The sequence below is a fragment of the Melospiza georgiana genome, chromosome Z (assembly GCF_028018845.1).
Source record: "Melospiza georgiana isolate bMelGeo1 chromosome Z, bMelGeo1.pri, whole genome shotgun sequence".
NCBI lineage: Eukaryota > Metazoa > Chordata > Aves > Passeriformes > Passerellidae > Melospiza > Melospiza georgiana.
Window position 1 is genome coordinate 80,189,006 of NC_080465.1, and position 14,331 is coordinate 80,203,336.

Below are 14,331 nucleotides of genomic sequence, written 5' to 3' on the forward strand. Positions count from 1 at the left end.
CAAAGCAGAATTTTAAATGACTTGGCCAGAATGATAAGGGGGAAAGAAAAAATAAACGGGAGGATATATTTGAACCTGATCTTTTAAATCCCTGCTTAAAATTCCAGCAATGACAAAACCAGATTTAATAAAATATAAAGAGATGCAAAGAGAAAAGGGAAGTTAGAGCAGACAGTGTAGTCACAGACCTGTAAGCTCAGTTTCACAGGTGTCACAGAGGAAAGATACCCCAGAGATATCTGTTCGACAAACTGAATTGGATTTCTGAGCCCTTATGATTTACAGATATATAGTAATGAGAACTCACTTCTCCTTGTGCATGGGATTTAGGCTTGGCTTTCTGATTTTTTTCTCTAAATATTACTTCTTTAACTCAAGCAGTTTGGGTCCAAATAGAAGCATCAGACCTTGTGTCCCAAAACCAACTGGTTCCCCCCGGTATTCATGGGAGAATCACTCAAACCAGTATAAACTGGAGGCACAAAACACAGCAGTGCACCCACCAGGATGCTTCTGGTATTGAACTCATCTGGGAAATGCAGGGAATGCCAAAGCCCTTCCAGTAAAACTAGAAGGAATAAAAAGTCAATCTGTTGGGCACCACTTGGAAAATAAGGCCCCAAGCTCTGGAGTTGATGTGTGCACAGTGAAGTGCAACACAGGTTCGGGCTTCAGCCACTGCCAGAAGATTGGTCTGCAGGGGCACATCCAGCAATGATGTGGTGTCTGATGTGGATCCCTCTACCAAGGTGAAAACATCACAGTGTCTGTCACCAACTGCTTGATTTTCCGTTTTTATTTTGCAGGGTCTTTGCAGACAGAGCATGTTATAAATACAACATTTGTAAAAACTCAACAGCTGAAACAATTCCTCATTTCGAAAGTGCATGTCAAACACGTACTTGTGACTTCTTCACATTTATATGCAACTGATCAATAACATTTAACCTAATAAACCCAGTGCTTTTTAAGTCTTTGGGGGGAAAAGCAGCAGAATGTATTCCTCCAGACATGAATTTTCCAAAAGAGTCTGTTAAAAACCATGCTGCATTGGTATCTGGTTACTATACAGAGGGATGTACATATATATATTTATTTATAGGCTCGCAGATAGAGCAAAGAACTCTAAGACCACATTGAAATGATGGTGATCTAATGACCCAGCTGGCTTAATTAGCAGAATCTGCTGAGAAGGAAAAGGTGATCTGTCCTCTAGCACCAGAACCATGGTTTAAGAGCAACAGCTCAAAGCATCATTGACCAGTAGGTAGCACATTTCTATCCCCTATTGACCAGAACTCATGTTTTAACGTGCAACCATGTCAAAAACACAAAGGCACAATTAATGGAGGAAGAGAAAAAGTGATCAGTTCCTTCACAGAGCCGTAGGGACTGGGACTGCAGGACCTTGGGCCAGCTCAAACACACCAGTGATTAAAGGGACATCAAAACAAGCACCAGGAAAAATTCGCCTTCTGCTTTTCCTGAACAAAACTGCATCTTATGATCAGACAAGGCAACAAAACCAGTGATCATTCAGCTGAAACAACAGATTTACAGGCTCATGGTTCATGCTTTGGCAACAGAATTTTAACAAGTGATCACCAAATTTAATACAACAAAAATACCTCTTCACAGTGTCATCTAAAATTCTGTTATGTCATGTCCAGCCAGGCAGAAGAAAATAAGCTTAAGTGGTGGTGGTGGTGGTTAAACATTTCCTAAACAATCAGACTAAGGAATTAAGAAATCCTCTTTAACATGATCCTAACAGACTGCTCCCCTCTCAGACACTGGAGATCCAGAAAATATGTCTCTGGATTTAAATCCCCTTGAACTTGGCTAGAAGTTACTTGTATTTAATCAAGCAATATAGATGCAGACACACTATGTTTGGAAAACAGGAAAAAACAATGTTCTTAGTTCCCATTTGTGCTGATATTTACAGAAGTGGGTAAAGATTGTAGGCATGCCTCTAAACTATGGATTTCTGTGGGATAGCAAAAAAGTCAAGATTTAAAATACCATCCTTTCAAATACAGGGATTTCACAAAAATCGCTAGACACACACTCATCAGGTAAGACTCAGAGGGATCCTGGTTAAGAAAGTCAAACCTCTTGTACACACAATCCTCCACTCATTTTTGAACTGGCCTGAATGATGACACACTGGAAAATAAAAAAAGGCACCAAGCAAAAACTTCAGACACTACAGTGAGCTGTGCTGACTAGTGATTTGTACACCTATCCCCAGGCACCCTTCTCTCCAAAGGGCACCACACACAGAAGATATTCAAGTGCTTTCAGTCAAAAAAAAAAAACAAAACAAAAAACAAAACAACAACCCCCCCCCCACCAAACTGCAAACCATTAAGCAATTCCACAGGCCTAAAACTCAAATGGAAAGCAAGAAAATCTTGAAGTGGAGAAAACTGACACTGTGTAGTTGTTCTTATTCGCAGGTCTGACTTAATTAAAGTGGAACTCTGAAGGTAAAAATCATTTGTGCAATAAGGACACTGTTTGTAAACCAGAGCCACTGCCCACCCGGCGCCGCTACCGAATGCTGTCCAAAAAATGCACTTCTGGGTACAGCGTGTTCACCAGCAGGGACAGGAGGTTATTGCCATCCTGAAGGCAGTGCTCAGGGTGCTTGATGAACACACAGGCCTGGGAGAGCTGCTCCTGGTAATCCATGTATTGTTTGTTGGATGACATGGCTTCGAGAGCACTCAGTGCCTACGGGGAAAAGGGAAAATTCTGTTAGTTTTGTGTATTTTGGTCCATAACACAACATCATATGCACAGTTCCCCTGAAGGATCCTCACCTACTGCAGAACACAGAGTACTCAGAACAAAACAGTTGCAAACTGTCATCTCCTAATAGTGTTTCAAGTCAACTTGTATTTTTCAAGCTGTTCTCTCCCCAAGTTCAACACAAAAACTGTCCTATTATTGCTTCCTAATATTCTGTAAACCAAATATTGTCAAATATCTACTTCATGAACTCAAGACACGGTTTCACAGAAATTATGTCAAACTACAGGCTGCAACACACTTAAATCTTCACTTTATGTTGTTCCTATGAATATATTGACTTTAATGGAAGTATTGTTTTGCTCCTATTAATAGTATTAAAGTTAATATTTAACTGTCAAGTTAAAAATCATATGTTGGCAGGACTAGCAAGGGCAAATGTAGAAAATATTTCTGAACAAGTTTTGTTCTTTTCTTAGAGAAACAAGCTGTACCAAGCTACTTTACTTTGGTTTCTAACCAACTCCTCCTTCCTCTTCTCAAGAACTTACTGAAAGAACACCATGGTCAGTGCACATGTTAAAGGGGGAATGTTTATTTGTCACAGGCCTTTTAAGCCCTGACCTCACATAAACAAATGTCAGCATGAGTGTAGCCCTGCTTTATCACTGAAAAGCAGTGCAAATCACAGCAGCACTGTTTTTTCCTGTTTGTTTTAAATTCCCTCTACCTGCTACTCTCCAAACTTTCTGAGTCCGGCTTTACAGACATAAGTTCATCTGCCCCTTTTAAATGTGTAAGATTCAAAAACTAATTTTTGAAAAAGAATTAATTCTTCATATTAACACAGAACACTGTATAAAGATCACCTTTAGGACAGAGTTAAACACACAGTCCTGCTGCCAAAGTTTAGCAACAAAGTGAGAGCAGGATTTACCTTGAAGAAATACTTGCGACTCTCTCACAAATACTTGTGACTCCTACAAAGCTCCCCCCAAAAGCTAAAGGAGCAGGCAGAGAGGGCATATCAAGCAGGCAGAGATGGGCACACCTCACCTGCTGAGCCTTCTGAGAGAGCCTGGGCTCCGAGCCGGCCCTGAGGCGCACCTGGCTCTCGGCAGGGATCTGCACCAGCAGGAAGGCGGACAAACTGCGCGCAACCACGCGGAACCTGCACGGGGACACCGAGGGACAGCGTCACACCACATCTGCAGCTCTCAACAGCAGGAAAATTGTAAAAGCTACCAACGAGGCATCTCTTGCATGAGGAACAAAGTAAAGGCTTGAGAGGATCTATTCCAATGCATCAGAAACCACTTCAGTATCACAGAACCCCAGAATGGTTTGGGTTGGGAGGGACCTTAAAGCTCATCTTGTTCCACCCCCTGCCATGGCAAGGACACCTTCCACAAGACCAGGCTGCTCCAAGCCCCATCCAGCCTGGCCTGGGACACTTCCAGGGGTGGAAGGGGATCCTACGAATTCTCTGGGTATACATACAATAGGACCCAACACATACTAGAAGATAATGTAATACCCTTATAGGAAATCTTCCATCTGTTTCAAGCGTAGCTGAAATACTCCTCAGGTGACAGAATGTAAAACATTACTATTACCCAAATCAAGGGATGAGTTGAATGACACCAAGAATTCATGGCAATTTGAACAGCAATGCATCCCCGAAGGTCTTTAAAAACATGAAGTTATATTTGGGGTTGAATTGCTGTTCCACAAGCATTTATGAGGTTTCTCCTCAGTATTCTTTCCAGAGTGAACTTGATTTTGACTGCTAACAATCAAACTTGTTGTCTCTGTTTAGAAGGTAGAGTGAATCACAATGGTCCTTTGTGCATCACTTAACATTTCCAATATCTCAAAGGACAGAAATTCCAATGTGTCTGTTTTTATACAAAATTTTGGGAAGTGAAATAGTTTTCTATAGACCAGGTGGAAGTACCTTCCTCTAACCAGCACTCTGCCTACAAACTTTGCTTGAGGGGGACATTAGGCCAGATTTAGAACTGCATTTTCTTTCCTTTTCCACCACAACCTTTGCAGAGGTTCATACTTGCTTCTTAAGCTGATTAACACACTCACTGCGCTGTTTCTGTGACAGGCCCAGAGAACATTATAGATCTGGGGGCAATGTGGATTCTGATCCCCTTTTAACACTGCGCTGCACCCAGGTTTTTAAACACCATGACTCAAACCAATGAATTCCCCAGAGCTCCAGCCCTCACCTGGGTGACAGAGGAGACCTCCTGCCCAGCCCAATAGCACCAAGTATTCCAGAAGTGAGTCTCTCCTCAGCCAGCTGGCTCTGCCGGGCCTGGATGGACAGCAGGGTCCGGATGACAGATTCAATCAGCACGGGGTCATCCTGCTCCAGCTGCACCAAGGACAGCTGCATGGCTTTGTGCCACCACAGAAACAGCTTTGCCTCTTCCTTTGCTGAGCTTTAGGTAAAATTTAAGGAAAAACGTAAGAGAAAATAAAAATTTAAGAGTCAGAGCATAGGTTAAGAAGTTTATTTCCCTCCCCATTAGGTCTGTGAAGCTTGTTAATTAATAGCAGCTAATTTTATCACATGAGGATAGCATAACTATACTACCCCACCAGTTTTTATACTGCTACTGTTATGGATTTGATCTACCAGCTAGCAGGTTTCAAGGGCCTGTAACTGGACAAAGAACAGTGCTTCCTTTTAAGCTTTACAACTGGAAATAAATGATACTGCAGTCATAAGTGGATTTAAACTTGCCTAAGACTTGGCACAAAAGGAATGAAGCTGTATCTCTACTCATTTGTTCTTTCCTTTACTTACCAATAAAACACTTTAGGAAGCACTGGATGTTGTTACCACAACAACTTAGATGTTTAATATGATCCTTGAGAAAAGGAAACATTGAAGCTTTTTGTTGAGTAAAGCCCAAAGTGAAGTTCCCCCTACGCTATTTTTAATCTTTCCCCAAACAGTTGGCAGTTTAAGTTAACAAACTCAGATTTTCCACATAAAGCACCATCACGAGTTTCCTGCATCAGACTGTCCTCACATTCCTCCTCCCAGTTGTTTCCCACCACAGGCAATCTCACATTTGATGCTTAGAGCAAGGTTTAATCTGCTTTATATGGTGGCTTTGCTGTCTCCATCATACCCTGGCAATGAAATTACTACAGCACCCACCACAGTGAAAGTATTTTTTGAATTTGAAGAGAACAGTGGGAACATACCTTTTTCCAAATTGTTCTTTTACAGAAAATATGAACATTATCAACATTAACATGGAAAAATAATAATCAGGTTTACTAAATCCTGGCAATACCGGGAACAATTCTAACTACCGTTGCTACATGCATTAAATATTTTTATTTTAACCCCAAAGCCATGCATCCTTTCCCCTCAGAACTCAGTAACAATAACAATCTAAATAACAGTTATCTAGGATGTTTTACAGCAGCAAAGGCTGCTAACCCTGGGCATCCCATCAGATGCACTGGCTCCAGGTTTGGTTCAGAGCTGCTGCACAGTCTCCATCCCAGCAGCTTTCAACACCAGGTCTCTCAGAGCGCCAGACTGAATACCCAGCACATAACCCATCCCACCTTGTGGACACACTGGGAAGTGTAACCCACAATCATTCGGGGTTTGAGTCATTTTAACAAAACACAAATCCAGGCTGCCATTGAAACCAAGCTTGTCTGACTGATAAATGACTGAAACTCACTAATTTTCTAGCAGATTAAATTCCTTCTTCCATTTAACCACCACAACTACCTTCAGTTGGCACTGCAGATGGACAGACCCTGTATTAGGAGATATAGCAGGACAGGCAATTTCATTCAGCACTCTGGATGAAATTGCCTGTCCTGCTGTATCTTCTAATTATTTAACCAGGGCTAGCTAACTGTACCAGCTATACTATCTAATTATACCAGCTATATAACCTAATAAACCCTAAATGAACTTTAATCTAAATAACAATAGTAATAATCCAGAAGTCCAGGCCCATTCAGAAGCTCCAAGTTTCACACCTGGGGTACACCTGCTCCAGCCATTTGCTGATGGTCAGCAGGATCTTCATTTCGTTGGTAAGGGTTTGGTCAGTGTTCAGGCATTGCAGCAGGTACACATAGAGGGTCAGGTAACTCCCTAAGGACAGGCACTCCTGCAGGAATTCTTCCATGGTTAGCTCAGGAACTTGGAGGGAAGCAAGTATTGGGCCCCAGCCCAACTCCTGGTGGTGAGGGGAATCTTTGAAGAAAGAAGAAGGAAAGAACAGAAAGCATGTGAGAAAGCAGCACTTGATAAAACCTAAAAAACCAGAACTCCTAGTTAAGAGAATCTGGGCTGGTTAAGCTGTTTTTCAGGTAATCAGCATGCCATGCAACTCTGATGGAGAGAACAGAAAATTCCACTATCACAGGGCACCTCCTTGAGGTCAAGGTGAGATATTTTCCCAGCATTCAGCCAGGACTAAAATTTGAACATTGTAGCAATGGAATTAGAAGTATTTCCCTCAGGTGCACTGAAATCTTCCACACACTGAAAGAAATAAAAATGTAGTTCTACAAGGATTATGTAAACAGAAAGAAAAAGAAAAGAAAAAAAAATCATGCACACTTTGAGAGTTTTACCAGACCAGAGTGGTTTTGTTAAATTAGCTTACAGAACACTAGAGAAGGGGGAAAATGTCTTCAGTTCTCCTGGGGTGATTTTTTTTTTATAAAACCACTTTATCTGGAAAAATGGCAACACTACACAGAGCAAATCAGTTTTCACAGAGATGGGTATGGATATTAATAACACACACAATTAGGGCAGCTGTAAGACCCAAACTACAGTCACAGAATCCCAGAATGGTCTGGGTTGGAAGGGACATAGGAGACCATCTTACACCACCCCCTGCCATGGGCAGGGACACTTTCCACTATCCCAGGTTGGTACAAGACCTATCCAACCTGGCCTTGGGCACTTCCAGGGATGGAGAAGCCACAGCTGCTCTGGGACACCTGTTCCAGAGCCTCCCCACCCTGAAAGGGAAGAATTTCTCTCTGATACCCCATCTACCCTTGTGACAGTGTGAAGCATTTCCCCACAGCAGAGAAGCTGGAACAAGGTGATCTTTAATGACCCTTCCAAGCCAAACCAGTCCATAATTCCAGACAATTTGTACTCGGTGGCATCCCATGTCAGATTAACGCTTTTCTGACGCAGAGATGGGGCAACTGAGAGGCATTTTAAAAACTTTTATTCTATTTTCAGTCTCATGAGAAGGGTGAGACAATACAGATATTATAATTCATGCCATCACCATCAGAAGCCAACTATTTCCTAATTACAATACACTAATAAGTGTTTCTTGGTCTATCAGCTTATGCCATATCATGCTGTAAATGCCTTAAAGCAAATCACCTAAAACTACCCTTTGTGGGTCCTACTACAATGCATCTTTCATAGTTCTATTTCTCCAAAGTAGCCAGTCTTATTTGCAAGGCTAATCCTTTGAAACTTTTTCTGGTTCTGTTTCTCTCTTAACAATGTCTGTCCTATTCCATGGCATTTCTAAGTCAGCATTTCTTATCTCAAGGTTTGCATACAGATGCACACTGTGTGGGCCATCTATGGTACATGAGTTCAACACTGTCAAGTTTTCCTGGTTTTACAATTTGGAACCATTTCTGAGTCACAGAATCATAGAATATTAAGGGTTGGAAGGGACCTTAAATGCCATCTAGGCTCCAACCCCCCTGCCATAGGCAGGGATACTTCCATTAAATCAGGTTGCTCAAGACCTTACCCAATGTGGCCTGGAGCACTGCCAGGGCTGAGGCACCCCCAGCTTCTCTGGGCAACCTGTGCCAGTGTATCACTGTGACCGTGTTCACAGGGGTCTCAGGCTGAGGGAAGAGACGAGGATCTGACTCCATGTTTCAGAAGCCTTGATTTATTATTTTATGATATATATTACATTAAAACTATACTAAAAGAATAGAAGAAAAGATTTCCTCAGAAGGCCAGCTAAGAATAGAACAATAAGGAATGATAACAAAGGTTTGTGGCTCAGCTCTCTGTCTGAGCCAGCTGGGCTGTGATTGGCCATTAATTACAAACAACCAACATGGGCCAATCACAGATGCACCTGTTGCATTCCACAGCAAAATCCTAAAGGAAAAATCCTAAGGAAAGATTTTTCACAAAAGATATCTGCGACACATCACCACCCTCACAGCGAGAAGCCAGGCCCTGAGAACTCTCCCCAACTCTGTTTCCCCCAGTCCCAGAGGCAGGCCCGTACCGTGGCTGAAGTAGGAGGTGATGCAGGCCTCGGTGGTCTCGGCCATGTGGCGCACGGAGGCCAGGCTGTGGCAGGCGGCTGTGAGGAGGGGCATGGCCAGCAGCCCCTGCACCCGGCCCTCGATCCAGCGCCGCAGGCTGCCCCGCAGCGACTCGGCCGTGGTGATGCTCGAGTTGTTGAGCATCATCAGCGTCTCCGTGAACAGGCTGCTGAGGGCCAGGTGGCGCGTCTGCAGGTCCATGTCTGCCGGGAGAAACCACAGAACCCCCTCAGGGACACACACTGGAACCCAGATTACCACTGGGAAAAGCCTCCTCCTCGTTACACACCCATGGGCAGGAAGAGACACAACCCCTCATTTACTCCATTTCTGTGGAGTACAGTGAGACACCATTTCACCTGAACTCAAAGACTGTCAGAGGAACCTCAAGATGGTACTAGTACTAAAAATGAGACCTAGAGGATCTCACCACACAATCCTGGACGTCTGGACGTGTTATTCCCACTACAGTACACCAGTATACCTCTTCTACTTCAACACTGTCAAGTTTTCCTGATTTTACAATTTGGAACCATTTCTGAGTCACAGAATCGTAGAATATTAAGGGTTGGAAGGGACCTTTAATGCCATCTAGATTCCAACCCCTCTGCCACAGGCAGGGACACTCCCACTAGATCAGGCTGCTCAAGGCCTTACCCAATGTAAGTGCCTGAAGCACTGCCAGGGTTGGGGCACCCCCAGCTTCCCTGGGCAACCTGTGCCAGTGTATCATCACCCTCACAGTAAGAATTTCTTCCTAATACCTAACATAATCTTCCCAATTTCAGTTTGTACCCATTGCTCCTAATCCCTCAGGACCAGGAGAATGGATTCATGCCCTTTTTCCCTTTAAAAGAGAGGTAAATGACAAGTAAAGTAAAAATTAGGAAAAAACCCAAACCACCAGATGACAAAGAAATTAATCACCCAAGCTTCTCTATGTCAGCCAGTTTTACTCACAAACTTAACCCATTTTTAATGTTGGTTCTGTCATTCTTGACATCTCTGTAGGGCAAGATTCATATTTTTGCTTTGTGCTAATATACCACCTATGTACACATCCCCAAAACACCATGCCCTGCTGCCCATAAGGGAGACTTGACAGTAATGCAAATAATTAAACTATCAAACAAGTTCATCAATCCACTCCACGGAATAAAGGATTTTGACAGCTTTGAAGCAATTTGCCATTTCCCCAACACAAACCTGGGGGATTAAAGATGACTACATCATCTAGCAACTTGGCCATTTCTTGCTCCAAAACTGCAAGGGTTATCTTTCCACTTTGTTCTAAGGTGCTGAGGAACTGAACCACCTGACGAATGTACACTCGGCACTTCAGAGTTGCATCCTGTCAAACAAAATTAAAAACAATTTGGGACAAAAAGATTTAAAAAAAAAATGACAGCTAGAACTCTTTCCATATTCTATAATATACACAAACATAACTTCACAAAAGCCAAGAACAGCAAGGAGATGCTTCAAAAGTAGTTCAACTCACAAGGTGGATGTGACTATCTGAAGATGCCCCAAAGCCAGCTGAGATTTTCAGGAGCTTCATGATCAGTTCAGCTCCAGCATCCTTAGCAAGGATAACAGAGGGAGGGTAGTGACTGTTGCAGTAGCTGATGATGCTTTCATAGGATGAAATGCCCACAAGCTGCCAAGGAAGGGAGCTGGTCTGTCCAAGAAGCTTTATGAGTGGAGATTCCTGCAGATTTAAAGACATCAGTTTAAGCTGCACCTTCTTTGCAGTTTTCAATTCATACTCACAGTACTCAATATTGGAAGGAAGCTCTAGCTTCAGAGAATTTGAAGGAGATGGAGCTGAAAACCCACAGAAATAGATGAACTTAGGGAGTGTGTCTGAAAAGCAATTCCTTATTCAAGCAGTAAGCTAACACATGTACTTCATCTCCAGCACTTGCAGAACTGCATTCAGTCTGTTGCAGCAGCTCTAACAAAAGTCTGTGAAAAATGTTAAGATTTGACATGTAAACATGTAAAGACAGCTGGAAATATATGGAGACCCTTCAAGTTAAAGTCACTTCAGCACATGCTTTAAAGAGGCATTAAAATATTATTTTTGAAAATACATCAATGCAAGTTCACAGGAGAAACTGTGTCCCACATTTTCCATTTAGCGAGTCATCCATCAACCTGGGGACTCCTCATATTGTTATTCTCATAAATACCACCCTGAGCAGCCCCACAGCTCACACGGGTAGTGCCAGTCAGCAGATGTAAAAGCCTCTCTGTCTATGAGCAGCTCCCATCTGCTCTTAAACATCTGCAGTGATAAAGAGCCCCCTGGACACAGAGAAACACCAACTGATATGGAGCTTTGTTAGAAGTTTAGACTGAATATCAGGGAAAGGCTCTTCCCCAGAGGGTGCTGGCCCTGCCCAGGCTCCCCAGGGATGGGCACAGCCCCGAGGCTGCCAGAGCTCCAGGAGCCTTTGGACAGCGCTGCCAGGGATGCACAGGGTGGGATTGTTGGGGGTCTGTGCAGGGCCAGGGGTTGGACTGGATGATTACTTCCAACTAAGGATATTCTGTATCCTTTTCCATGTTTCTACAGGTTTTAGAATGAACAAATGCTGGAATTGTGGGGACAATCCAGAACCAACCCAAATTACACTACTTCTACAGGAATGTGACACTGGTACAACAAGTACAACTCAGGTTGCCCATGCCCTGGAACACAGGGTTGAGAAAGTCTGAGATTTAGATCAAGGTGTCACAGGAGTGCTCTGGGAGGCAAAAATCCTCCTGACAGGGGGTCAGTTTAACACACTGCTGGAGGGAAGGAGGGAATTCCTGAGGCTGACTCACACCATGTGCAAACAGCTGTCTTCTGAAGCTTGAGAAGCTTCTGATAAGCAAACACATTCAGGTCAAAGCACATCATGCTGGTAATTTTCCTAAACTGAAATACAACGATGGTCAAAGGCTGCCAGTGACATCTTGGTGCAGCATCTTGTAATGCCTTAGAGGAAATGGGGAGCAGAAGATTCTGCAAGTGGAAGAAAGCTGACAGATGTGAAATGGGGCTTTTTAAGATGATCAAGACCCTCTGAAGAGTCCTCCAGAAGCAATGAAGTGGATTTAGTCACAAGATCTTGTGTCATTTCTAGTAAAGGATTATTTTCATTTAAGAGATGGGTATGAACCATCACAAAAATTACCTCTTCGCCTATGAGCTGCTCCTCCTTTGCCAGCAGGACCATCATGTACAGCAAGCAGACAATCATGCTGTGGGTCTGAGGGTGAGGGTTGGGATTCCAGGCATCAGAGAGGACACTGACCCAGTTTACTTCACATAAAACATAACCCAAGAACAAGAAACAACTCTTGGGGCTGCCTCTTTCGATCTAGGAAGGAGAAAGGGAAAAAGACAGGTGCATAAAATGATGTAGGACATAAGTACTTTTATGCTTTTCAGTTCGTTAGCCAGCTGTAAATCTACAGCAGCACTTTAGGTCAGCAGAGGAGTACACAAATGTCTTTTCTCCATCATTTCATTCTCCCTCTTGCAGCTTTACCTTGTCTCAGACAACTTGGAAGTGAGAACAACATGGCAATAGCAAAATATATTAAATCTAACTAAAACCATTAAATACATATGCAATAAATGAGACACTCCAGCAGATCAACAAAGAGGGAGCTGTACAGCTCCCCACAACTTTGTCTAAGACTCAAAAGCACTCCTTCATAAAAATCCATCACAAATTGAGCAGCTGTGAATGCTAAAAACAAACTTTAAAAGCCTGCTTGCTAACAGAACTGTTCTCCAGCTATTTTCAAGGGTAGCATTGAATATGAACTTAATTCAACAGATGCCATAAACTCACTTTAAAGAACTCCTCCATAAGCATCTGGTCTGGATGCATTTCCTTCCATGGAAGCCTTCTGAACTCAGTGTGGAAAGCATAGAGAATAAACTCTGGCATTTTGGGGGCTGTGCAACACTCACAGTAATGCATTAGGTGTAACCAGAGAGCCCCATGGTGGCTTGGCAGCAGCTTTTCTAGAATCAAAGAAAATGGCTGAATTAACAGCAGAAAAGAATTCAGATAAAACCTGATTGCAGAAGAAAGTCTATTTTTGCAGATTAAAAACTTGTAAGTTACACTAAAATACACCCAAAGAAAAAAATGCATACCAAACTTTAGTATTTTTTTCCTCCAAATCAACAAGTGGGGAGGCTTAGGATTTCATGCTCACCTTTGAAGCTCTCATGCAAAAGCTTGATGCAATCTGCAAAGAGACTGACGACGGTGGAGGCTACAGGAGTGTCACTCTCCAGCCAAGGGTAGCAGGGCTGGCTACTGAAAAGAAGCACAACACAAATTGCAGTGTTCAGTTACCTGAGCATAAATATTTGCACTTTAGATACTCTAAAGCAGTGAAGGATAGGTATCAGCAGTCCTCCCAATTTCAGCTTTTTGGGACTCTTCTTCCTTAGAAGAGCTGCATAGTTCACTATCTCACTGAAGATCCACCGAGTGAGCATAAATTACTTGTTTGATATTTCATAATAGAGTTTAAATAACAGTTTCTCAATAACATTATTCACCAACTGCTATCAACCTTCTACCTTCAGTGCTGAAGGCTGCACTAACAACTCCAAAAGCTTTAAACTTTCAAAGAAAACAGAATTTAAATGCATAGTAGCATAAGTAACTTTTCATGCAAAGACAGAGGTACACAGGGCAATAAATCATCACAGCATTCATTTAGCCTAAATTTCTTTGTACATACCACTGGCATTTGGGGTTGTATTTGTTTGGCTTTTCTGTTTTCTTTTAAACAGGTATTATAGATATTATGGAAGTTAAAAAACAGGAATCCAAAATTCAAGTTTCAGTGTTTTTTAAACTGAGTGAAACCCTTCAAATAATCAAGTCTTGCTCGTATTATGTATTACAAGATCTTTCTCATATCTAAAATAATATTTCTATCTAAACCTTGGAAAAATTGATGTAGGTCATGAAATAGTTCTGTAATTATTAAGGAAATGACAAAATGAGAGCTATTTAAATGGAAGGCAAGACAGTCACAAATTATTAAAAACAGGTAATAATGAAAGCCATTCTTACAAGACTAAAGCCTCTACTTTAGCAAAAATTAATTTAATTTTAAAATGCAATATGTACCTTGCATCTTCTTTCTCCAGGACCAGTATCCATGGTTTAAAGAGTCCAGCAATGACTGAGTACAAGGACTGCAATGCTA

General features: G+C 42.3%; 1 protein-coding gene across 4 annotated transcripts in view; it reads right to left on the minus strand.

The window, feature by feature from the left end:
- Nucleotides 1-778: 778 nt before the first annotated feature.
- The window catches only part of EPG5 (ectopic P-granules 5 autophagy tethering factor), a 55,320-nt gene continuing 41,767 nt past the window's right edge, over nt 779-14,331 (minus strand). For 2 of the 4 annotated variants that reach the window (XM_058043768.1, XM_058043767.1), the window contains exons 34-44: nt 14,253-14,328; nt 13,321-13,421; nt 12,948-13,123; nt 12,282-12,467; nt 10,595-10,804; nt 10,300-10,444; nt 9,054-9,296; nt 6,790-7,009; nt 4,998-5,213; nt 3,814-3,928; nt 779-2,739 (exon numbers count right to left, since the gene is read on the minus strand). In XM_058043768.1, the coding sequence (XP_057899751.1) occupies nt 2,557-2,739; nt 3,814-3,928; nt 4,998-5,213; nt 6,790-7,009; nt 9,054-9,296; nt 10,300-10,444; nt 10,595-10,804; nt 12,282-12,467; nt 12,948-13,123; nt 13,321-13,421; nt 14,253-14,328 (1,871 nt within the window). In that variant the 3' untranslated portion in view covers nt 779-2,556. Of the gene's footprint in view, nt 2,740-3,813; nt 3,929-4,997; nt 5,214-6,789; nt 7,010-9,053; nt 9,297-10,299; nt 10,445-10,594; nt 10,805-12,281; nt 12,468-12,947; nt 13,124-13,320; nt 13,425-14,252; nt 14,329-14,331 lie in introns of all 4 variants that reach the window. The other 2 variants (XM_058043766.1, XM_058043765.1) reach the window with 1 other exon arrangement.